The 25,116-nt window shown below is 46.7% G+C and overlaps 1 protein-coding gene across 4 annotated transcripts in view; it reads left to right on the top strand.

Annotated features, from left to right (window-relative positions):
* The window catches only part of LOC110513667 (dedicator of cytokinesis protein 1), a 636,864-nt gene that overhangs the window by 172,465 nt on the left and 439,283 nt on the right, over positions 1-25,116 (top strand). For all 4 annotated transcript variants that reach the window (XM_090228873.1, XM_090228870.1, XM_090228871.1 and 1 more), the window contains exons 19-22: positions 2,433-2,530; positions 6,575-6,664; positions 7,313-7,413; positions 10,939-11,067. In XM_090228873.1, coding sequence (XP_090084999.1) covers positions 2,433-2,530; positions 6,575-6,664; positions 7,313-7,413; positions 10,939-11,067 — 418 coding nt within the window. The remainder of the gene's footprint in view (positions 1-2,432; positions 2,531-6,574; positions 6,665-7,312; positions 7,414-10,938; positions 11,068-25,116) is intronic.

Genomic DNA, 25,116 nt, shown 5'->3' with positions numbered 1-25,116 from the left:
TAGTGTCGAGGCCGTCTAGTGTCGAGGCCGTCTAGTGTCGGGGCCGTCTAGTGTCGAGGCCGTCTAGTGTCGAGGCCGTCTAGTGTCGAGGCCGTCTAGTGTCGAGGCCGTCTAGTGTCGAGGCCGTCTAGTGTCGAGGCCGTCTAGTGTCGGGGCCGTCTAGTGTCGAGGCCGTCTAGTGTCGAGGCCGTCTAGTGTAGAGGCCGTCTAGTGTAGAGGCCGTCTAGTGTCGAGGCCGTCTAGTGTCGAGGCCGTCTAGTGTCGGGGCCGTCTAGTGTCGAGGCCGTCTAGTGTCGAGGCCGTCTAGTGTCGAGACCCTCTAGTGTCGAGGCCGTCTAGTGTCGAGGCCGTCTAGTGTCGAGGCCCTCTAGTGTCGAGGCCGTCTAGTGTCGAGGCCGTCTAGTGTCGAGGCCCTCTAGTGTCGGGGCCGTCTAGTGTCGAGGCCCTCTAGTGTCGAGGCCGTCTAGTGTCGGGGCCGTCTAGTGTCGAGGCCGTCTAGTGTCGGGGCCGTCTAGTGTCGAGGCCGTCTAGTGTCGGGGCCGTCTAGTGTCGAGGCCCTCTAGTGTCGAGGCCCTCTAGTGTCGAGGCCCTCTAGTGTCGAGGCCGTCTAGTGTCGAGGCCGTCTAGTGTCGAGGCCCTCTAGTGTCGAGGCCCTCTAGTGTCGAGGCCGTCTAGTGTCGGGGCCGTCTAGTGTCGAGGCCGTCTAGTGTAGAGGCCGTCTAGTGTAGAGGCCGTCTAGTGTCGAGGCCGTCTAGTGTCGAGGCCCTCTAGTGTCGAGGCCGTCTAGTGTCGAGGCCGTCTAGTGTCGAGGCCGTCTAGTGTCGAGGCCGTCTAGTGTCGGGGCCGTCTAGTGTCGAGGCCCTCTAGTGTCGAGGCCGTCTAGTGTCGAGGCCGTCTAGTGTCGAGGCCGTCTAGGTGTCGAGGCCGTCTAGTGTCGAGGCCCTCTAGTGTCGAGGCCCTCTAGTGTCGAGGCCGTCTAGTGTCGAGGCCGTCTAGTGTCGGGGCCGTCTAGTGTCGAGGCCGTCTAGTGTCGAGGCCGTCTAGTGTCGGGGCCGTCTAGTGTAGAGGCCGTCTAGGTGTCGGGGCCGTCTAGGTGTCGAGGCCGTCTAGGTGTCGGGGCCGTCTAGGTGTCGGGGCCGTCTAGGTGTCGGGGCCGTCTAGGTGTCGGGGCCGTCTAGGTGTCGGGGCCGTCTAGGTGTCGGGGCCGTCTAGGTGTCGGGGCCGTCTAGTGTCGGGGCCGTCTAGTGTCGGGGCCGTCTAGTGTCGAGGCCGTCTAGTGTCGGGGCCGTCTAGTGTCGGGGCCGTCTAGTGTCGAGGCCGTCTAGGTGTCGAGGCCCTCTAGTGTCGAGGCCGTCTAGTGTCGAGGCCGTCTAGGTGTCGGGGCCGTCTAGTGTAGAAAACTCGTCTTCCTGTTCCTCTCATTCAGTCCAATCTACAAGGTTTGTGTCAGATGTTGTTGAATAGAGCTGACATCTTTCCTCTAAAAGTCAGGCTGTCATTGTAAATCACAGTTACATGTGAATAAAGGTGAAACAACATCTGTCTGTCCTCTCTTCTGTTTATGTCTCGTATAGTGGATCGGTTGGGTCTGTTGTAGTAACATCTGTCTGTCCTCTCTTCTGTCTGTTGTCTCGTATAGTGGATCTGTTGGGTCTGTTATGTCTCCTATAGTGGATCTGTTGGGTCTGTTATGTCTCGTATAGTGGGTCTGTTAGGTCTGTTGTAGTAACATCTGTCTGTTATGTCTCGTATAGTGGATCTGTTGGGTCTGTTATGTCTCCTATAGTGGATCTGTTGGGTCTGTTATGTCTCGTATAGTGGGTCTGTTAGGTCTGTTGTAGTAACATCTGTCTGTTATGTCTCGTATAGTGGATCTGTTGGGTCTGTTGTAGTAATATCTGTCTGTTATGTCTCGTATAGTGGATCTTTTGGGTTTGTTGTAGTAACATCTGTCTGTCCTCTCTTCTGTCTGTTGTCTCGTATAGTGGGTCTGTTATGTCTCATATAGTGGGTCTGTTGTAGTAACATCTGTCTGTTATGTCTCATATAGTGGATCTGTTGGGTCTGTCCTCTCTTCTGTCTGTTAGTGGATCTGTTGGGTCTGTTGTAGTAACATCTGTCTGTTATGTCTCATATAGTGGGTCTGTTGGGTCTGTTATATCTCCTAAACTGGGTCTGTTGGGTCTGTTGGGTCTGTTGTAGTAACATCTGTCTGTTATGTCTCGTATAGTAGATCTGTTGGGTCTGTTATGTCTCGTATAGTGGGTCTGTTGGGTCTGTTATGTCTCGTATAGTGGATCTGTTGGGTCTGTTGTAGTAACATCTGTCTGTTATGTCTCGTATAGTGGATCTGTTGGGTCTGTTATGTCTCATATAGTGAGTCTGTTGCAGTAACATCTGTCTGTCCTCTCTTCTGTTTATGTCTGGTATAGTGGATCTGTTGGGCCTGCTGAAGTGGCGCTCCAACACCAGCCTCCTACAGCAGAACCTCCGACAGCTGATGAAGGTCGAGGGAGGAGAGGTCGTCAAGGTGAGAGGTCAAAGTTCATAGGTAACACAATATGACCCATTAGGAGTTAAAAAAAAAAATGTTTTAACATTTGTATTATTTAACCAGTTCGGCCAATTTGAGGTCAACTGACCAAGAAAGCCGCTTGAAACCCTGAGTTCTAGAGGAAGGGTTTGTATTCTCCTGTATAGAGGTTCCATTTTAGTATCTCGCCCTTGATCAGTGTTGACAAGGCTCACTGTTATACCTTGGCAGTCTTCCTCCCTGTAAATTCACATTCACATTTTTGGAATAAACTATGCTATCAGTCTAATGACGGTTGTCTCAGGAAACATATCCCCTTTATGATAGTGAGGTCTGGGGTTCCGCTCACCAACCAAGAATTCACAAAATTGGGACAAACATCAAATTGAGAATTTGAATCCAGAATTCTGCAAAAAAAAAAAAATCCTCCATATTGTTAGGTTCTAAATTGTATTTATTTTTTTTATTTTATTTCACCTTTATTTAACCAGGTAGGCAAGTTGAGAACACCTTTATTTAACCAGGTAGGCAAGTTGAGAACACCTTTATTTAACCAGGTAGGCAAGTTGAGAACAAGTTCTCATTTCCAACTGTGACCTGGCCAAGATAAAGCAAAGCAGTTCGACACATACACCAACACAGAGTTACACATGGAGTAAAACAAACATACAGTCAATAATACAGTATAAACAAGTCTATATACGATGTGAGCAAATGAGGTGAGATAAGGGAGGTAAAGGCAAAAAGGCCATGGTGGCAAAGTAAATACAATATAGCAAGTAAAACACTGGAATGGTAGATTTGCAGTGGAAGAATGTGCAAAGTTGAAATAAAAATAATGGGGTGCAAAGGAGCAAAATAAATAAATAAATAAATAAACGAGGAAGAACTACCGGACAAATATGAAACGCCCAAACCAAGTTTATTCACCCAACGGGATGCAGAACAGACAGACATGTTCTCAACAGCACCAGTATATAGACCGCACTGAAGGTGAAGTGTCCTCCTTTTCTCTGAACATTACGTCTTTGTTGCTAGGCAGGAAGTTAATTGATCTGGGTAATAAACTGTTCCTTCTCCCTTATCAGTGACCTGACCTCACCCCCATTCCTCACTACTCCACATCTCTCCACCCTTATCAGTGACCTGACCTCGGCCCCCATTCCTCACTACTCCACAGCTCTCCACCCTTATCAGTGACCTGACCTCGGCCCCCATTCCTCACTACTCCACAACTCTCCACCCTTATCAGTGACCTGACCTGACCATTCCTCACTACTCCACATCTCTCCACCCTTATCAGTGACCTGACCTCGACCCCCATTCCTCACTACTCCACATCTCTCCACCCTTATCAGTGACCTGACCTGACCTCCATTCCTCACTACTCCACAGCTCTCCACCCTTATCACTGACCTCGACCCCCATTCCTCACTACTCCACATCTCCCCACCCTTATCACTGACCTGACGTCACCCCCATTCCTCACTACTCCACATCTCCCCACCCTTATCACTGACCTGACCTCACCCCCATTCCTCACTACTCCACAGCTCTCCACCCTTATCACTGACCTCGACCCCCATTCCTCACTACTCCACAGCTCTCCACCCTTATCACTGACCTCAACCCCCATTCCTCACTACTCCACATCTCTCCACCCTTATCACTGACCTCAACCCCCATTCCTCACTACTCCACATCTCTCCACCCTTATCAGTGACCTGACCTCGGCCCCCATTCCTCACTACTCCACATCTCTCCACCCTTATCAGTGACCTGACCTCGGCCCCCATTCCTCACTACTCCACATCTCTCCACCCTTATCAGTGACCTGACCTCGGCCCCCATTCCTCACTACTCCACATCTCTCCACCCTTATCAGTGACCTGACCTGACCTCCATTCCTCACTACTCCACATCTCTCCACCCTTATCAGTGACCTGACCTCGACCCCCATTCCTCACTACTCCACATCTCTCCACCCTTATCACTGACCTGACCTCGACCCCCATTCCTCACTACTCCACAGCTCTCCACCCTTATCACTGACCTCGACCCCCATTCCTCACTACTTCACATCTCTCCACCCTTATCACTGACCTCAACCCCCATTCCTCACTACTCCACATCTCTCCACCCTTATCAGTGACCTGACCTGACCTCCATTCCTCACTACTCCACATCTCTCCACCCTTATCAGTGACCTGACCTGACCTCGACCCCCATTCCTCACTACTCCACATCTCTCCACTCTTATCAGTGACCTGACCTGACCTCCATTCCTCACTACTCCACATCTCTCCACTCTTATCAGTGACCTGACCTGACCTCCATTCCTCACTACTCCACATCTCTCCATCAAGAAGAAGGCTCTGTTGCGCCTTCTTCACAACGCTGTCTGTGTGAAGGGACCGTTTCAGGTCGTCAGTGACATGCACGCCCAGGAACTTGAAGCTTTTGACCCTCTCCGCTGCTGCCCCGTTAATGTGGATGGGGACGTGCTCTTTCTGCTGTCCTCTGTAGTCTACGATCAGCTCCTTGGTTTTGTTGACGTTGAGGGAGTGGTTTTTTTCCTGGCACCACTCTGCCAGGGCCCTCACCTCCTCCCAGTAGGATGTCTTGTCAGTGTTGGTAATCAGGATTAACACTGTTGTCGTCAGCAAACTTGATGACTGATTTTACGCCTTTCATGGGTGAACACAGAGTACAGGAAGGGGATGAGCTCCCACCCCTATGGGGCTCCCCTTATTCAGGATCAGTGTGGCAGAGGTATTGTTGCCTACCTTCACCTCTTGGTGTCGGCCCGTCAGGAAGTCCAACACCCAGTTGCACAGGACAGAGTTCAGGGCCTTAAGCTTAATGATGAGCTTTTGCAATTGAATTGAGTCCTCATTGTCAGGTAGAATGGAGGTGATGTGGTCCTTAACTAGCCTCTCAAAGCACTTCATGATAATAGAAGTGAGTTCTTGGATTTGTCCGTAAAACACTCCAGCCAGCTAGTCTGCTCTGGGGACTCGTGTGCCGTGACGGTGGCTAGATGTGGTTTTCCTGGAAGCGAGGCATCGGTGTCTGCGATGTGGTTGGCTTTGCCTTTTTATAATCAGTGATTGTCTGGAGTCCCTGCCACATACATCTCGTGTCTGAGCCGTTGAATTGCGACTCCACTTTGTCCCTGTACTGTCGTTTAGCCTCTGTGATTGCCTTACGGAGCCTAATGGAGGTCATAGCTGGTCTGTTTGTACATGTCCATGTTCCTAGTCACCATGCCATGGTTAAATTTGCACTTTCAGTTTTGCACAAATGCTGTCGTCTCGTAATGGTTTGGATCATTTGTAATCGTCACAGTGGTAACAACATCCTCCATGCAGGTAGCCTAGAGGTTAGAGCGTGATCAAGAATAGATTCTGATTGGTCAGACCAACGTTGAACAGTCCTCACCATGGGTTCTATCTGCTCAAGTCTCTGCGTATAGGAGCAGAATGGAGGCGTGATCTGATTTGCAGAAGGGAGGGCGGGTGGCAATGATCCAGAGTTTGTGATGCGCGTGTAGCACAGAGGATGTGTTTAGAATTTTGTTGACATTTTCCTAAGATTTTCTTTATTAAAGACCCCAGCTACAATACATTGATAAGCAGTTTCCAGTTTGCCCATAGGCAGTAATGATGATCGAAGAAAATTCTCTTGGGAGGTAATGTGGTCGGCATTTGATGGTGAGGTGTTCCAGATCGGGAGATCAAAAAGGACTTCCTGTACGTTACCAAAATCGCAACATGAGTTGTTAATCATAAATCAAATCCCTCCGCCTTTCTTTTTCCCGGAACTTCTGAAAAAAGTTTGAAATATCCAATAAATGTCATTCCACTTCATGATTGTGTCCCACTTGTTGTTGATTCAACACAAAAAAATACAGTTTTATATCTTTATGTTTGAAGCCTGAAATGTGGCAAAAGGTCGCAAAGTTCAAGGGGGCCGAATACTTTCGCAAGGCACTGTATATCCTCTCTCTGTTGTAACACGTTGTGTTTCTTGTCGTTGTAGTTTCTGCAGGACACCCTTGATGCCCTGTTTAACATTATGATGGAGAACTCAGACAGTGACACGTTTGACACCTTGGTGTTTGATTCCTTGGTAAGTACAGGTCGTTTTTAAAAACACACTCACACACATTAAATATTTGATTTTGGTCTGTTTCGTGTGTTAGGATGTTATACTGTTATACCAGACTGTGGCGGTGTGACCGTATCGTACAGCTATGACTCATACACATCACTAATGTGTGCGTGTGTTGTCAAAGAGAAAGTTGACATAGATTCACAGTATCCCGTGTGGACAAACAGAATACAGAAAAGTTGTCCCAGATTGTCTCTCTGCCTCTGGTCTGCCTCAGGCATTGTGTGGTTTTGAAAGTTAAATACACACCTGACCACCATTAAGGAATGTTAGCTATGTGCCAGAGACAAGACAGGTCCTGGGTTAGAGACAACCAGAGGACAGGGACGCCTACCTGTTGGGACGCCTACCTGTTGGGACGCCTACCTGTTGGGACGCCTACCTGTTGGGACCTGTTGGGAGGCCTAATAAAACATTATATAGTTATGTATAATGTGTATATAATGCGTATGTAACTTATAAACAGTGCTTATAACACATTATATAGTTGTGTATATAACTTATAAACGGTGCTTATAACACATTGTAACACTCATTGCAGACAGAAAGTTGTGACCGTACGGTTTGTGTTTGTAATGACTGTGTTTCTGTTTTGATTCCTGGCAGGTATTCATAATTGGACTCATTGCAGACAGAAAGTTTCAGCACTTTAACCCCGTCCTTGAGACCTACATAAGGAAGCATTTCAGTGCTACTCTGGCGTACACGTGAGTACAGCTTATTACTACTGGAGAAATACACTGAGTGGGGACAAACCATTAGGAACACCTGCTCTTTCCATGACACAGACTGACCAGGTGAATCCAGGTGAAAGATATGATCCCTTATTGATGTCAATTGATAAACCCACTTCAATCAGTGTAGATGAAGAGGAGGGGACGGGTTAAAGATGGATTTTTAAGCCTGGAGACAATTGAGACATGGATTGTGTACGTGTACCATTCAGAGGGTGAATGAGCAAGACATGAGATTTAGGTGCCTTTGGACGGGGTATGGTAGTAGGTGGTCAGGTGGATCTGGAACTGCAACGCTGCAGGGTCTTTCCACACTCAACAGGTTCCTGTGATTATCAAGAACGGTCCACCACCCAAAGGACATCCATCCAACTGGACACAACAACGCTGCAGGGTCAACAGGTTCCTGTGATTATCAAGAACGGTCCACCACCCAAAGGACATCCATCCAACTGGACACAACAACGCTGCAGGGTCAACAGGTTCCTGTGATTATCAAGAACGGTCCACCACCCAAAGGACATCCATCCAACTGGACACAACAACGCTGCAGGGTCAACAGTTTCCTGTGATTATCAAGAACGGTCCACCACCCAAAGGACATCCATCCAACTGGACACAACAACGCTGCAGGGTCAACAGTTTCCTGTGATTATCAAGAACGGTCCACCACCCAAAGGCCATCCATCCAACTGTGGGAAGCGTTGGAGTCGAAGTGGGCCAGCATTCCTGTGGAACGCTTTCAAACACATTTTACAATCCATTCTCTGACGAATTGTGGCTGTTCTGAGGGTGTGTGTATGAGGGGGTGCTGCTGCTAGTGTATATATAAGGAAGGTGTTCCTAATGTTCTGTCCACTCTATAATGAGCGGGGGGGGGGGGGCTGATTGGTCCTTTTTGTGGATCATGTTTTCATCATGCTGCTTCTTCTCCTTTTTAAATTATTATTTTTTTTAACCCTTTCTCTCCCCAATTTCGTGGTATCCAATTGTTTAGTAGCTACTATCTTGTCTCATCGCTACAACTCCCGTACGGGCTCGGGAGAGACGAAGGTTGAAAGTCATGCGTCCTCCGATACACAACCCAACCAAGCCGCACTGCTTCTTAACACAGCGTGCATCCAACCTGGAAGCCAGCCGCACCAATGTGTCGGAGGCTACACCGTGCACCTGGCAACCTTGGCTAGCGCGCACTGCGCCCGGCCCACCACAGGAGTTGCTGATGCGCGATGAGACAAGGGTATCCCTACCAGCCAAACCCTCCCTAACCCGGGCGACGCTAGGCCAATTGTGCGTCGCCCCACAGACCTACCGGTTACGGCCGGTTACGACAGAGCCTGGGCTCGAACCCAGAGTCTCTGGTGGCACAGCTGGCGATGCAGTACAGCGCCCTTAACCACTGCGCCCCCGCTTCTTCTCCCTGTTGGAGCATAACCCTGTACCAAGGCCATGTGCATAACGTGGGACTCCATCGGCATGCCAACAGCTGTTAATAAATGCTGTACGTGTTCAATGTGAACGAATACAACTGAACACGACGTAGGAGCGTCTCGGCGAGGTGGGTTCGTAACGGGTTTCCAGAACATCTTCCCAGAATGGATGATCAACTGCTTGAATTTGGATTTCACAGGAAGCAGACCACGGTCCTAAACCACTATGTAGGAGGGGAGGGTAGGGGTGGGGTGGGGAGGGTAGAGGAGGGGAGGGGAGGCTCTCTCCTTTCGCTCTGCTTTTATACTGATAACAAGTTCAAACAGGTGCCATTAATACAGGTAACGAGTGGAGGACAGAGGAGCCTCTTAAAGAAGTTGTTTCAGGTCTGTGAGAGCCAACATTTGTGAACAGCAGTTTTCAGTTCTTTCCACAGATTCTCGATTGGATTCAGGTCTGGACTTTGACTTGGCCATTCTAACACCTGGATATGTTTATTTTTGAATCATTCCATTGTAGATTTTGCTTTATGTTTTGGATCATTGTCTTGTTGGAAGACAAATCTCCGTCCCAGTCTCAGGTCTTTTGCAGACTCCATCAGGTTTTCTTCCAGAATGGTCCTGTATTTGCCTCCATCCATCTTCCCATCAATTTTAACCATCTTCCCTGTCCCTGCTGTAGAAAAGCAGGCCCAAACCATGATGCTGCCACCACCATGTTTGACAGTGGGGATGGTGTGTTCAGGGTGATGAGCTGTGTTGCTTTTACGCTAAACATAACGTTTTGCATTGTTGCTAAAAAGTTCCATTTTGGTTTCATCTGACCAGAGCACCTTCTTCCACATGTTTGGTGTGTCTCCCAGGTGGCTTGTGGCAAACTTTAAACAACACATTTTATGGATATCTTTAAGAAATGGCTTTCTTCTTGCACTCTTCCATAAAGGCCAGATTTGTGCAATATACGACTGATTGTTGTCCTACGGACAGAGTCTCCCACCTCAGCTGTAGATCTCTGCAGTTCATCCAGAGTGATCATGGGCCTCTTGGCTGCATCTCTGATCAGTCTTCTCCTTGTATGAGCTGAAAGTTTAGAGGGACGGCCAGGTCTTGGTAGATTTGCAGTGGTCTGATACTCCTTCCATTTCAATATTATTGCTTGCACAGTGCTCCTTGGGATGTTTAAAGCTTGGGAAATCTTTTTGTATCCAAATCCGGCTTTAAACTTCTTCACAACAGTATCTCGGACCTGCCTGGTGTGTTCCTTGTTCTTCATGATGCTCTCTGCGCTTTTAACGGACCTCTGAGACTATCACAGTGCAGGTGCATTTATACGGAGACTTGATTACACACAGGTGGATTGTATTTATCATCATTAGTCATTTAGGTCAACATTGGATCATTCAGAGATCCTCACTGAACTTCTGGAGAGAGTTTGCTGCACTGAAAGTAAAGGGGCTGAATAATTTAGCACGCCCAATTTTTCAGTTTTTGATTTGTTAAAAAAGTTTGAAATATCCAATAAATGTCGTTCCACTTCATGATTGTGTCCCACTTGTTGTTGATTCTTCACAAAAAAATACAGTTTTATATCTTTATGTTTGAAGCCTGAAATGTGGCAAAAGGTCGCAAAGTTCAAGGGGGCCGAATACTTTCGCAAGGCACTGTATATATGTATATGTATATACATGTATATAAGTATATATATGTATGTGTGTATATGTATATACATGTATATAAGTATATATGTATGTGTGTATATGCATATATATAAGTATATATGTATGTGTGTATATGTATATACATATATATAAGTATATATATATGTGTGTGTATATGTATATACATGTATATAAGTATATATGTATGTGTGTATATGTATGTGTGTATATGTATATATATATAAGTATTTATGTATGTGTGTATATGTATATACATGTATATAAGTATACATGTATGTTTGTATGTATGTGTATAAATGTGTGTATATGTATATGTATATAAATATATGTATATGAATATATATATATATATATATAAAAATATATATATATGTGTGTATGTTCTTCAGGAAGCTGACCAAGGTTCTGAAGAACTATGTGGAGAATGCAGAGAAGCTGACGGAACAGCTGCTGAAGGCCATGAAAGCTCTGGAGTACATATTCAAGTTTATAGTGCGTTCCAGGGTCCTCTTCAACCAGTAAGTGTACACACACCCCCCCCCTTCACACCCCTACACCCCCCTACACCCCCCTACACACCCCTACACCCCCCTACACACCCCTACACCCCCCTACACACCCCTACACCCCCCTACACACCCCTACACCCCCCTACACACCCCTACACCCCCCTACACACACACACACCCCCCCCTACACACCCCTACACACCCCCACACCCCCCCCCCCCCCACACACACACACACCCCCACACACCCCCACACACCCCTACACCCCCCTACACACACCTTCACACCCCTACAGACTCCTACACACCCCTACACCCCCCTACACACCCCTACACACACACACACCCCCACACACCCCCACACACCCCTACACCCCCCTACACACCCCCTACACCCCTACACACCCCTACACACCCCTACACACCCCTACACACCCCTACACACACCTTCACACCCCTACACACTCCTACACACCCCTACACACCCCTACACACACACACACCCCCACACACCCCCACACACCCCTACACCCCCCTACACACCCCCTACACCCCTACACACCCCTACACTCCCCTACACACCCCCTCCACCCCCCTATACCCCCCTACACACTACTACACACCCCTATACCCCCTTACACACCACTACACACTCCTACACACTCCTCTGCTCAACTTGTTCATGTGAATAATCTGACTTTAGTGTTGATCAGTCCGTCTGTATCCCCTACACCCCCCTACACACTCCTCTGCTCAACTCGTTCATGTGAATAGTCTGACTTTAGTGTTGATCAGTCCCGTCTGTATCCGTTTCCGTTTGAATGGAAACATTGACAGTAGGAAGTACATGCTGTGTAATATACTACAGGGCCTTCACAATGTCTTCATACCCTTTGACTTATTACACCTTTTTGTTGTGTTTACAGCCTGAATTTAAAATGGATTTAATAGATGTTTTTCTCTCTCCCATCTACACACAATACCCCATAATGACACATTTTTTGTGCAAATGTTTGGAAAATGAAATCTCTCATTTATCGTAAGTATCCTCCTATAACTCCTGAGTTATAATCGCTGCCAACAGTGATTCTAACTGTGAGTCTTTCTGGGTAAATCTCTAAGAGCTTTGCACACCTGGATTGTACAATATTTGCACACGATTCTTTTTTTAAATTCTTCAAACTCTGTCAAGTTTGGTTGCTGATCATTGCTAGACAGCCATTTCCAAGTCTTGACATGGATTTTTCAAGCCGATTTCAGTCGAAAACTTAAACTTGGCCCCTCGGGAACATTCCATGTCCTCTTGGAAAGCAACTCCAGTGTCGATTGGACCTTTGTGTTTTGAGGTTATTGTCCTGCTGTACGGTGAATTACTCTCTCCAAGTGTCCTTTTGGAAAGCAGACTGAACCAGGTTTAGCCCGTGCTTACCTCTGTTTTGTTTATTTTTTTATGCTAAAGATCTCTCTAGTCCTTGCCGATGACAAGCATACCCATAACATGATGCAGCCAAAAAACAGAACTCTTTTGTATTCAGATGATGAAGTACATTTCTTTGCCAAAGGTTTTGCAGTTTTACTTTAGTGCCTTATTGCAAACAGGATGTATGTTTGAACAGGATGTATGTTTGAACAGGATGTATGTTTGAACAGGATGTATGTTTGAACAGGATGTATGTTTGAACAGGATGTATGTTTGAACAGGATGTATGTTTGAACAGGATGTATGTTTGAACAGGATGTATGTTTGAACAGGATGTCTGTCTTTTAGGTTATTATTGTGGAGTAACTGCGATGTTGTTGATCCAATCCTCAGTTTTCTCCTATCGGAGCCATTAAAACTCTGTTACTGTCACAAGTCACAATTAGCCTCATGGTGAAAATCCCTGAGTGGTTTCCTTACTCTCCTGCAACTGAGTTAGGAAGGACGCCTGTATCTTTGTAGTGACGCGGTATATTGACACACCATCCAAAGTGTCATTTAATAACTTCACCATGCTCAAAGGGATATTCAATGTCTGCTTTTAATTTGTTTTACCCCATCTACCAATAGGTTCCTTTCTTTGCGAGGCATTGGAAAAACCTCCCTGGTCTTTGTGGTTGAATCTGTGTTTGAAATTCACTGCTTGACTGAGGGACATTACAGATAATTGTATGTGTTGGGGTAGTCATTAAAAATGTTAAACCCTGTTATTGCACCCAGAGTCCATGCAACTGATTATGTTACTTGTTAAGCACATTTTTTTACTCCTGAACTTATTTCGGCTCGTCATAACAAAGGGGTTGAATACTTATCGACTCATTATTATATCTAAAAACATAATTCCATTTTTAACATGAATGGGGTATTGTGTGTAGGACCGTGACACAACATCTCCATTGAATTCATTTTAAATTGAGGCTGTAATACAACAAAATGTGGACAAGGTCAAGTAATGTGGATACCTTCTTGTCCCCCTTCAGCAGTGTAGCAGGAAGTAACCCCCTCTAAACATGTCTTGTCCCATTCAGCAGTGTAGCAGGAAGTAACCCCCTCTAAACATGCCATGTCCCCCTTCAGCAGTGTAGCAGGAAGTAACCCCCTCTAAACATGCCATGTCCCCCTCAGCAGTGTAGCAGGAACTAGCCCCCTCTAAACATGTCTTGTCCCCCTTCAGCAGTGTAGCAGGAAGTAACCCCCTCTAAACATGTCTTGTCCCCTTTCAGCAGTGTAGCAGGAAGTAACCCCCTCTAAACATGTCTTGTCCCCCTTCAGCAGTGTAGCAGGAAGTAACCCCCTCTAAACATGTCTTGTCCCCCTTCAGCAGTGCAGCAGGAAGTAACCCCCTCTAAACATGTCTTGTCCCCCTCAACAGTGTAGCAGGAAGTAACCCCCTCTAAACATGTCTTGTCCCCCTCAACAGTGTAGCAGGAAGTAACCCCCTCTAAACATGTCTTGTCCCCCTCAACGGTGTAGCAGGAAGTAACCCCCTCTAAACATGTCTTGTCCCCCTTCAGCAGTGTAGCAGGAAGTAACCCCCTCTAAACATGTCTTGTCACCCTCAACAGTGTAGCAGGAAGTAACCCCCTCTAAACATGTCTTGTCCCCCTTCAGCAGTGTAGCAGGAAGTAACCCCCTCTAAACATGTCTTGTCCCCCTCAACAGTGTAGCAGGAAGTAACCCCCTCTAAACATGTCTTGTCCCCCTTCAGCAGTGTAGCAGGAAGTAACCCCCTCTAAACATGTCTTGTCCCCCTTCAGCAGTGTAGCAGGAAGTAACCCCCTCTAAACATGTCTTGTCCCCCTCAACAGTGTAGCAGGAAGTAACCCCCTCTAAACATGTCTTGTCCCCCTTCAGCAGTGTAGCAGGAAGTAACCCCCTCTAAACATGTCTTGTCCCCCTCAACAGTGTAGCAGGAAGTAACCCCCTCTAAACATGTCTTGTCCCCCTCAACGGTGTAGCAGGAAGTAACCCCCTCTAAACATGTCTTGTCCCCCTTCAGCAGTGTAGCAGGAAGTAACCCCCTCTAAACATGTCTTGTCACCCTCAACAGTGTAGCAGGAAGTAACCCCCTCTAAACATGTCTTGTCCCCCTTCAGCAGTGTAGCAGGAAGTAACCCCCTCTAAACATGTCTTGTCCCCCTCAACAGTGTAGCAGGAAGTAACCCCCTCTAAACATGTCTTGTCCCCCTTCAGCAGTGTAGCAGGAAGTAACCCCCTCTAAACATGTCTTGTCCCCCTTCAGCAGTGTAGCAGGAAGTAACCCCCTCTAAACATGTCTTGTCCCCCTCAACAGTGTAGCAGGAAGTAACCCCCTCTAAACATGTCTTGTCCCCCTTCAGCAGTGTAGCAGGAAGTAACCCCCTCTAAACATGTCTTGTCCCCCTCAACAGTGTAGCAGGAAGTAACCCCCTCTAAACATGTCTTGTCCCCCTTCAGCAGTGTAGCAGGAAGTAACCCCCTCTAAACATGTCTTGTCCCCCTTCAGCAGTGCAGCAGGAAGTAACCCCCTCTAAACATGTCTTGTTCCCCTTCAGCAGTGTAGCAGGAAGTAACCCCCTCTAAACATGTCTTGTCCCCCTTCAGCAGTGCAGCAGGAAGTAACCCCCTCTAAACATGTCTTGTCCCTCTTCAGCAGTGCAGCAGGAAGTAACCCCCTCTAAACATGTCTTGTCCCCCTCAACAGTGTAGCAGGAAGTAACCCCCTCTAAACATGTCTTGTCCCCCTTCAGCAGTGTAGCAGGAAGTAACCCCCTCTAAACATGTCTTGTCCCCCTCAACAGTGTAGCAGGAAGTAACCCCCTCTAAACATGTCTTGTCCCCCTCAACAGTGTAGCAGGAAGTAACCCCCTCTAAACATGTCTTGTCCCCCTTCAGCAGTGTAGCAGGAAGTAACCCCTTCTATACATGTCTTGTCCCCCTCAACAGTGTAGCAGGAAGTAACCCCCTCTAAACATGTCTTGTCCCCCTTCAGCAGTGTAGCAGGAAGTAACCCCCTCTAAACATGTCTTGTCCCCCTCAACAGTGTAGCAGGAAGTAACCCCCTCTAAACATGTCTTGTCCCCCTCAGCAGTGTAGCAGGAAGTAGATTATAGAGTAACGTGTGTTTTACTCAGTAACACTCCAGAGATGGTCGATGCGCATCATTAGTTTTATTCCCCCACAAAGCAGCTCGTTTTATAGTTTCATTCCCGTTTGGGGAGATTTACATGGTTGTGTAAGGGATTGGGATACAAGCCATGTTGTGGGGATGAGATAATAGAGGCCTAATCTCCTGTCTTGCACCGTACACAGAGTTACAGGGATGCAGTTTCAGGTTCTGCCTCCATACAAACTGTTACAGTCCAGATTCTGCCTCCATACAAACTGTTACAGTCCAGATTCCTCCATACTAACTGTTACAGTCCAGATTCCTCCATACTAACTGTTACAGTCCAGATTCCTCCATACTAACTGTTACAGTCCAGATTCCTCCATACTAACTGTTACAGTCCAGATTCCTCCATACTAACTGTTACAGTCCAGATTCCTCCATACTAACTGTTACAGTCCAGATTCTGCCTCCATACTAACTGTTACAGTCCAGATTCCTCCATACTAACTGTTACAGTCCAGATTCCTCCATACTAACTGTTACAGTCCAGATTCCTCCATACTAACTGTTACAGTCCAGATTCCTCCATACTAACTGTTACAGTCCAGATTCCTCCATACTAACTGTTACAGTCCAGATTCCTCCATACTAACTGTTACAGTCCAGATTCCTCCATACTAACTGTTACAGTCCAGATTCCTCCATACTAACTGTTACAGTCCAGATTCCTCCATACTAACTGTTACAGTCCAGATTCCTCCATACTAACTGTTACAGTCCAGATTCCTCCATACTAACTGTTACAGTCCAGATTCCTCCATACTAACTGTTACAGTCCAGATTCCTCCATACTAACTGTTACAGTCCAGATTCTGCCTCCATACTAACTGTTACAGTCCAGATTCCTCCATACTAACTGTTACAGTCCAGATTCCTCCATACTAACTGTTACAGTCCAGATTCCTCCATACTAACTGTTACAGTCCAGATTCCTCCATACTAACTGTTACAGTCCAGATTCCTCCATACTAACTGTTACAGTCCAGATTCCTCCATACAAACTGTTACAGTCCAGATTCCTCCATACAAACTGTTACAGTCCAGATTCCTCCATACTAACTGTTACAGTCCAGATTCTGCCTCCATACTAACTGTTACAGTCCAGATTCCTCCATACTAACTGTTACAGTCCAGATTCCTCCATACTAACTGTTACAGTCCAGATTCCTCCATACTAACTGTTACAGTCCAGATTCCTCCATACTAACTGTTACAGTCCAGATTCCTCTATACTAACTGTTACAGTCCAGATTCCTCCATACTGTTACAGTCCAGATTCCTCCATACTGTTACAGTCCAGATTCCTCCATACTAACTGTTACAGTCCAGATTCCTCCATACTAACTGTTACAGTCCAGATTCCTCCATACTAACTGTTACAGTCCAGATTCCTCCATACTAACTGTTACAGTCCAGATTCCTCCATACTAACTGTTACAGTCCAGATTCCTCCATACTAACTGTTACAGTCCAGATTCCTCCATACTAACTGTTACAGTCCAGATTCCTCCATACTAACTGTTACAGTCCAGATTCCTCCATACTAACTGTTACAGTCCAGATTCCTCCATACTAACTGTTACAGTCCAGGTTCCTCCATACTAACTGTTACAGTCCAGATTCCTCCATACTAACTGTTACAGTCCAGATTCCTCCATACAAACTGTTACAGTCCAGATTCCTCCATACTAACTGTTACAGTCCAGATTCCTCCATACTAACTGTTACAGTCCAGATTCCTCCATACTAACTGTTACAGTCCAGATTCCTCCATACTAACTGTTACAGTCCAGATTCCTCCATACTAACTGTTACAGTCCAGATTCTGCCTCCATACTAACTGTTACAGTCCAGATTCCTCCATACTAACTGTTACAGTCCAGATTCTGCCTCCATACTAACTGTTACAGTCCAGATTCTGCCTCCATACTAACTGTTACAGTCCAGATTCCTCCATACTAACTGTTACAGTCCAGATTCCTCCATACTAACTGTTACAGTCCAGATTCCTCCATACTAACTGTTACAGTCCAGATTCCTCCATACTAACTGTTACAGTCCAGATTCCTCCATACTAACTGTTACAGTCCAGGTTCCTCCATACTAACTGTTACAGTCCAGATTCCTCTATACTAACTGTTACAGTCCAGATTCCTCCATACTGTTACAGTCCAGATTCCTCCATACTAACTGTTACAGTCCAGATTCCTCCATACTAACTGTTACAGTCCAGATTCCTCCATACTAACTGTTACAGTCCAGATTCCTCCATACTAACTGTTACAGTCCAGATTCCTCCATACTAACTGTTACAGTCCAGATTCCTCCATACTAACTGTTACAGTCCAGATTCCTCCATACTAACTGTTACAGTCCAGATTCCTCCATACTAACTGTTACAGTCCAGATTCCTCCATACTAACTGTTACAGTCCAGATTCCTCCATACTAACTGTTACAGTCCAGATTCCTCCATACTAACTGTTACAGTCCAGATTCCTCCATACTAACTGTTACAGTCCAGATTCCTCCATACTAACTGTTACAGTCCAGATTCTGCCTCCATACTAACTGTTACAGTCCAGATTCCTCCATACTAACTGTTACAGTCCAGATTCCTCCATACTAACTGTTACAGTCCAGATTCCTCCATACTAACTGTTACAGTCCAGATTCCTCCATACTAACTGTTACAGTCCAGATTCCTCCATACTAACTGTTACAGTCCAGATTCCTCCATACTAACTGTTACAGTCCAGATTCCTCCATACAAACTGTTACAGTCCAGGTTCCTCCATACTAACTGTTACAGTCCAGATTCCTCCATACTAACTGTTACAGTCCAGATTCCTCCATACTAACTGTTACAGTCCAGATTCCTCCATACTGTTACAGTCCAGGTTCCTCCATACTGTTACAGTCCAGGTTCCTCCATACAAACTGTTACAGTCCAGATTCCTCCATACTAACTGTTACAGTCCAGATTCCTCCATACTGTTACAGTCCAGATTCCTCCATACTAACTGTTACAGTCCAGATTCCTCCATACTAACTGTTACAGTCCAGATTCCTCCATACTAACTGTTACAGTCCAGATTCCTCCATACTAACTGTTACAGTCCAGATTCCTCCATACTAACTGTTACAGTCCAGATTCCTCCATACTAACTGTTACAGTCCAGATTCCTCCATACTAACTGTTACAGTCCAGATTCCTCCATACTAACTGTTACAGTCCAGATTCCTCCATACTAACTGTTACAGTCCAGATTCCTCCATACTAACTGTTACAGTCCAGATTCCTCCATACTAACTGTTACAGTCCAGATTCCTCCATACTAACTGTTACAGTCCAGATTCCTCCATACTAACTGTTACAGTCCAGATTCCTCCATACTAACTGTTACAGTCCAGATTCCTCCATACTAACTGTTACAGTCCAGATTCCTCCATACTAACTGTTACAGTCCAGATTCCTCCATACTAACTGTTACAGTCCAGATTCCTCCATACTAACTGTTACAGTCCAGATTCCTCCATACTAACTGTTACAGTCCAGATTCCTCCATACTAACTGTTACAGTCCAGATTCCTCCATACTAACTGTTACAGTCCAGATTCCTCCATACTAACTGTTACAGTCCAGATTCCTCCATACTAACTGTTACAGTCCAGATTCCTCCATACTAACTGTTACAGTCCAGATTCCTCCATACTAACTGTTACAGTCCAGATTCCTCCATACTAACTGTTACAGTCCAGATTCCTCCATACTAACTGTTACAGTCCAGATTCCTCCATACTAACTGTTACAGTCCAGATTCCTCCATACTAACTGTTACAGTCCAGATTCCTCCATACTAACTGTTACAGTCCAGATTCCTCCATACTAACTGTTACAGTCCAGGTTCCTCCATACTAACTGTTACAGTCCAGATTCCTCCATACTAACTGTTACAGTCCAGGTTCCTCCATACTAACTGTTACAGTCCAGATTCCTCCATACTAACTGTTACAGTCCAGATTCCTCCATACTAACTGTTACAGTCCAGATTCCTCCATACTAACTGTTACAGTCCAGATTCCTCCATACTAACTGTTACAGTCCAGATGCCTCCATACTAACTGTTACAGTCCAGATTCCTCCATACTAACTGTTACAGTCCAGATTCCTCCATACTAACTGTTACAGTCCAGATTCCTCCATACTAACTGTTACAGTCCAGATTCCTCCATACTAACTGTTACAGTCCAGATTCCTCTATACTAACTGTTACAGTCCAGATTCCTCCATACTAACTGTTACAGTCCAGATTCTGCCTCCATACTAACTGTTACAGTCCAGATTCCTCCATACTAACTGTTACAGTCCAGATTCCTCCATACTAACTGTTACAGTCCAGATTCCTCTATACTAACTGTTACAGTCCAGATTCCTCCATACTAACTGTTACAGTCCAGATTCCTCCATACTGTTACAGTCCAGATTCCTCCATACTAACTGTTACAGTCCAGATTCCTCCATACTAACTGTTACAGTCCAGATTCCTCCATACTAACTGTTACAGTCCAGATTCCTCCATACTAACTGTTACAGTCCAGATTCCTCCATACTAACTGTTACAGTCCAGATTCCTCCATACTAACTGTTACAGTCCAGATTCCTCCATACTAACTGTTACAGTCCAGATTCCTCCATACTAACTGTTACAGTCCAGATTCCTCCATACTAACTGTTACAGTCCAGATTCCTCCATACTAACTGTTACAGTCCAGATTCCTCCATACTAACTGTTACAGTCCAGATTCCTCCATACTGTTACAGTCCAGATTCCTCCATACTAACTGTTACAGTCCAGATTCCTCCATACTAACTGTTACAGTCCAGATTCCTCCATACTGTTACAGTCCAGATTCCTCCATACTAACTGTTACAGTCCAGGTTCCTCCATACTAACTGTTACAGTCCAGATTCCTCCATACTAACTGTTACAGTCCAGATTCCTCCATACTGTCGTGTCTTCGGTATCATTAAAAGTGAAGACTGGTATTTAACCAAATCATTTCTCTGTAATAATTATTACGTGATTATACTAATCATGTAAATGTAATTAACTAGGAAGTCGGGGCACCAAGGAAAATATTCAGATTACAAATTAATAATTTTCCTAATTATAACTCTTCAGATATTTTAAAATCTGATCAGTTAGTCTTTAAATTAATACATTTTTCTTTACCTCGCGTTAGTCTCATTCCAAACGTCGTAAATTGTTGGTTATCTGCACGAACCCAGTGTTCACTATGAGTCATCCATAAACCAATTGTCTTAATCATTTATTTACAATCACAGAAATGCATAAACAAACAAACAGTAGATCTGGTTACAAGGAAATGATGAGGTTCCCTAGTGGGCTCAGCCAATATGACGGCTTGGTGGACAAAGGGAAGTGGGTGTGGACTGGGAAGTGGGTGTGGACTGGGAAGTGGGTGTGGACTGGGAAGTGGGTGTGGACTGGGAAGTGGGTGTGGACTGGGAAGTGGGTGTGGACTGGGAAGTGGGTGTGGACTGGGAAGTGGGTGTGGACTGGGAAGTGGGTGTGGACTGGGAAGTGGGTGTGGACTGGGAAGTGGGTGTGGACTGAGAAAGAGCGGGAAAGACAAAAGAGTCACTACACACAGTTGATAATTATATTAATTATATCTAGCTGCGGACTAGTAATTAGTGTCTAAGATTTGCTCTTATTCTGTAGGAATCGACAGTCTCAGAGTTGAACCATTTCCCGCTGTGTAGCCAATGCTCAACGTGATATGGTTAGGATATGGTTAGGTTGGTAACCAGTTTATAACAGCAATAAGGCACCTCGGGGGGGTTGTGATATATGGCCATATACCACGGCTAAGGGATGTGTCCAGGCCCTCCGCGTTGTGTCATGGGTAAGAACAGCCCTTAGCCGTGGTTGAGTCATGGGTAAGAACAGCCCTTAGCCGTGGTTGAGTCATGGGTAATAACAGCCCTTAGCCGTGGTTGAGTCATGGGTAATAACAGCCCTTAGCCGTGGTTGAGTCATGGGTAAGAACAGCCCTTAGCCGTGGTTGAGTCATGGGTAAGAACAGCCCTTAGCCGTGGTTGAGTCATGGGTAAGAACAGCCCTTAGCCGTGGTTGAGTCATGGGTAATAACAGCCCTTAGCCGTGGTTGAGTCATGGGTAAGAACAGCCCTTAGCCGTGGTTGAGTCATGGGTAATAACAGCCCTTAGCCGTGGTTGAGTCATGGGTAAGAACAGCCCTTAGCCGTGGTTGAGTCATGGGTAATAACAGCCCTTAGCCGTGGTTGAGTCATGGGTAATAACAGCCCTTAGCCGTGGTTGAGTCATGGGTAAGAACAGCCCTTAGCCGTGGTTGAGTCATGGGTAATAACAGCCCTTAGCCGTGGTTGAGTCATGGGTAAGAACAGCCCTTAGCCGTGGTTGAGTCATGGGTAATAACAGCCCTTAGCCGTGGTTGAGTCATGGGTAATAACAGCCCTTAGCCGTGGTTGAGTCATGGGTAATAACAGCCCTTAGCCGTGGTTGAGTCATGGGTAATAACAGCCCTTAGCCGTGGTTGAGTCATGGGTAAGAACAGCCCTTAGCCGTGGTTGAGTCATGGGTAATAACAGCCCTTAGCCGTGGTTGAGTCATGGGTAATAACAGCCCTTAGCCGTGGTTGAGTCATGGGTAAGAACAGCCCTTAGCCGTGGTTGAGTCATGGGTAAGAACAGCCCTTAGCCGTGGTTGAGTCATGGGTAAGAACAGCCCTCAGCCGTGGTTGAGTCGTGGGTAAGAACAGCCCTTAGCCGTGGTTGAGTCATGGGTAAGAACAGCCCTTAGCCGTGGTTGAGTCATGGGTAATAACAGCCCTTAGCCGTGGTTGAGTCATGGGTAAGAACAGCCCTTAGCCGTGGTTGAGTCATGGGTAATAACAGCCCTTAGCCGTGGTTGAGTCATGGGTAATAACAGCCCTTAGCCGTGGTTGAGTCATGGGTAAGAACAGCCCTTAGCCGTGGTTGAGTCATGGGTAAGAACAGCCCTTAGCCGTGGTTGAGTCATGGGTAAGAACAGCCCTCAGCCGTGGTTGAGTCGTGGGTAAGAACAGCCCTTAGCCGTGGTTGAGTCATGGGTAAGAACAGCCCTTAGCCGTGGTTGAGTCATGGGTAATAACAGCCCTTAGCCGTGGTTGAGTCATGGGTAATAACAGCCCTTAGCCGTGGTTGAGTCATGGGTAATAACAGCCCTTAGCCGTGGTTGAGTCATGGGTAAGAACAGCCCTTAGCCGTGGTTGAGTCATGGGTAATAACAGCCCTTAGCCGTGGTTGAGTCATGGTTAATAACAGCCCTTAGCCGTGGTATAATGGCCTTATACCACACCTCGTCTAGCCTGATTCCTTCATTATAAAACAGTTACAAAACCTTGTACCTGGCGATCGCATTACATCAATAAATCACAGTACATGAACCGTTCTTCCCCCTACGTAAAGTATTCCAGATGAATATGCTAATTAATTAATTCATATAAGTCTTTTGGTATGCCAGGACTTGCCGTTGTGTTTTTTTTTTACCTTTATTTAACTAGGCAAGTCAGTTAAGAACAAATTCTTATTTTCAATGACGGCCTAGGAACAGTGAGTTAAACTGCCTGTTCAGGAGCAGAACGACAGATTTGTGTCTTGTCAGCTCGGGGGTTTGAACTTGCAACCTTCCAGTTACTAGTCCAACGCTCTAACCACTAGGCTACCCTGCCGCCTCTCCTCTTCTCCCTCCTACCTCCCGTCCGTCCGTCCATCCATCTCTCCTAACTCCCTGCCTCCGTCCGTCCATCCCATCTCTCCTATCCATCCATCCATCTCTCCTCTTCTCCCTCCTACCTCCCTCCCTCCATCCATCCATCTCTCCTCTCCCTCTCTCCATCCATCTCTCCTCTTCTCCCTCCTACCTCCCGTCCGTCCGTCCGTCCGTCCATCTCTCCTCTTCTCCCTCCTACCTCCCGTCCGTCCGTCCGTCCCATCTCTCCTATCCATCCATCCATCTCTCCTCTTCTCCCTCCTACCTCCCGTCCGTCCGTCCATCCCATCTCTCCTATCCATCCATCCATCTCTCCTCTTCTCCCTCCTACCTCCCGTCCGTCCGTCCATCCCATCTCTCCTATCCATCCATCCATCTCTCCTCTTCTCCCTCCTACCTCCCGTCCGTCCGTCCGTGTTTTCCCTGCTTTTGGCGCTGGAAGCAGACAGGCTGGAGTAGCCCGCTTGTTTTAGATGCTAACGATGATCAGCAATGATCAAGGTATTTGGATCTTGTTTAGTATTTGCATTGGGAACCCATGCAGAGCCTACAGTCAGTGGGCCCTGGTTTGATGGGTAGAGAACAGTGATATGACAATGACAGAGAAGTGGCCAACTGGCATCTGGCTACAGGGGGCCTGTTTACATCTCTGTGTGAGCTAACAGCAGGTCTCTGTGTGTGGGGGGACTTCATGAAAGGTCTCTAAATCATCGGTTTTAATTCCTCCTCTCTTCCCTTTTTTTCTCCACTCCTCTCTCTCTCCCACTCTCTTCCTCATTCTCTAATACCACCCCTCTCTCCTCTTATCCCTCTTCCCTCCATCCCTCTCTCCCTACATCCCTATATCCCTCTCTCCCTTCATCCCTCTATCCCTCTCTCCTCCCTCTCTCCCTCCTACCTCTCTCCACCCCCCCTCCCTCCATCCCTCCTACCTCCCTCCATCCATCCATCCATCTCTCCTCTCCCCCCATCCATCTCTCCTCTCCCTCCATCCATCTCTCCTCTTCTCCTTCCTACCTCCCGTCCGTCTGTCCATCCATCTCTCCCTCCACCCATCTCTCCTCTTCTCCCTCCTACCTCCCTCCGTCTGTCCATCCATCTCTCCTCTCCCTCCATCCATCTCTCTTCTTCTCCCTCCTACTTCCCTCTGTCCATCCATCCATCTCTCCTAACTCTCTGCCTCCGTCCGTCCATCCCATCTCTCCTATCCATCCATCCATCTCTCCTCTCCCTCCATCCATCTCTCCTCTCCCTCCATCCATCTCTCCTCTTCTCCCTCCTACCTCCCTCCCTCCATCCATCCATATCTCCTCTCCCTCCATCCATCTCTCCTCTCTCCCCATCCATCTCTCCTCTTCTCCCTCCTAACTCCCTCCGTCCGTCCATCCATCTCTCCTGTCCCTCCATCCATCTCTCCCCATCCATCTCTCCTCTCCCTCCATCCGTCTCTCCTCTTCTCCCTCCTAACTCCCTCCATCCATCCATCGCTCCTCTTCTCCCTCCTACCTCCCTCTATCCATCCATCTCTCCCTCCATCCATCTCTCCTCTTCTTCCTCTTAACTCCCTCCATCCATCCATCCATCTCTCCTCTCCCTCCATCCATCTCTC

This window comes from Oncorhynchus mykiss, unplaced genomic scaffold (assembly GCF_057628025.1).
Source record: "Oncorhynchus mykiss isolate SJ-2025 unplaced genomic scaffold, ASM5762802v1 scaffold103, whole genome shotgun sequence".
Classification (NCBI taxonomy): domain Eukaryota; kingdom Metazoa; phylum Chordata; class Actinopteri; order Salmoniformes; family Salmonidae; genus Oncorhynchus; species Oncorhynchus mykiss.
The sequence above is the reverse complement of the archived record's forward strand: the minus strand, read 5'-3'. Positions and strand labels throughout refer to the sequence as shown.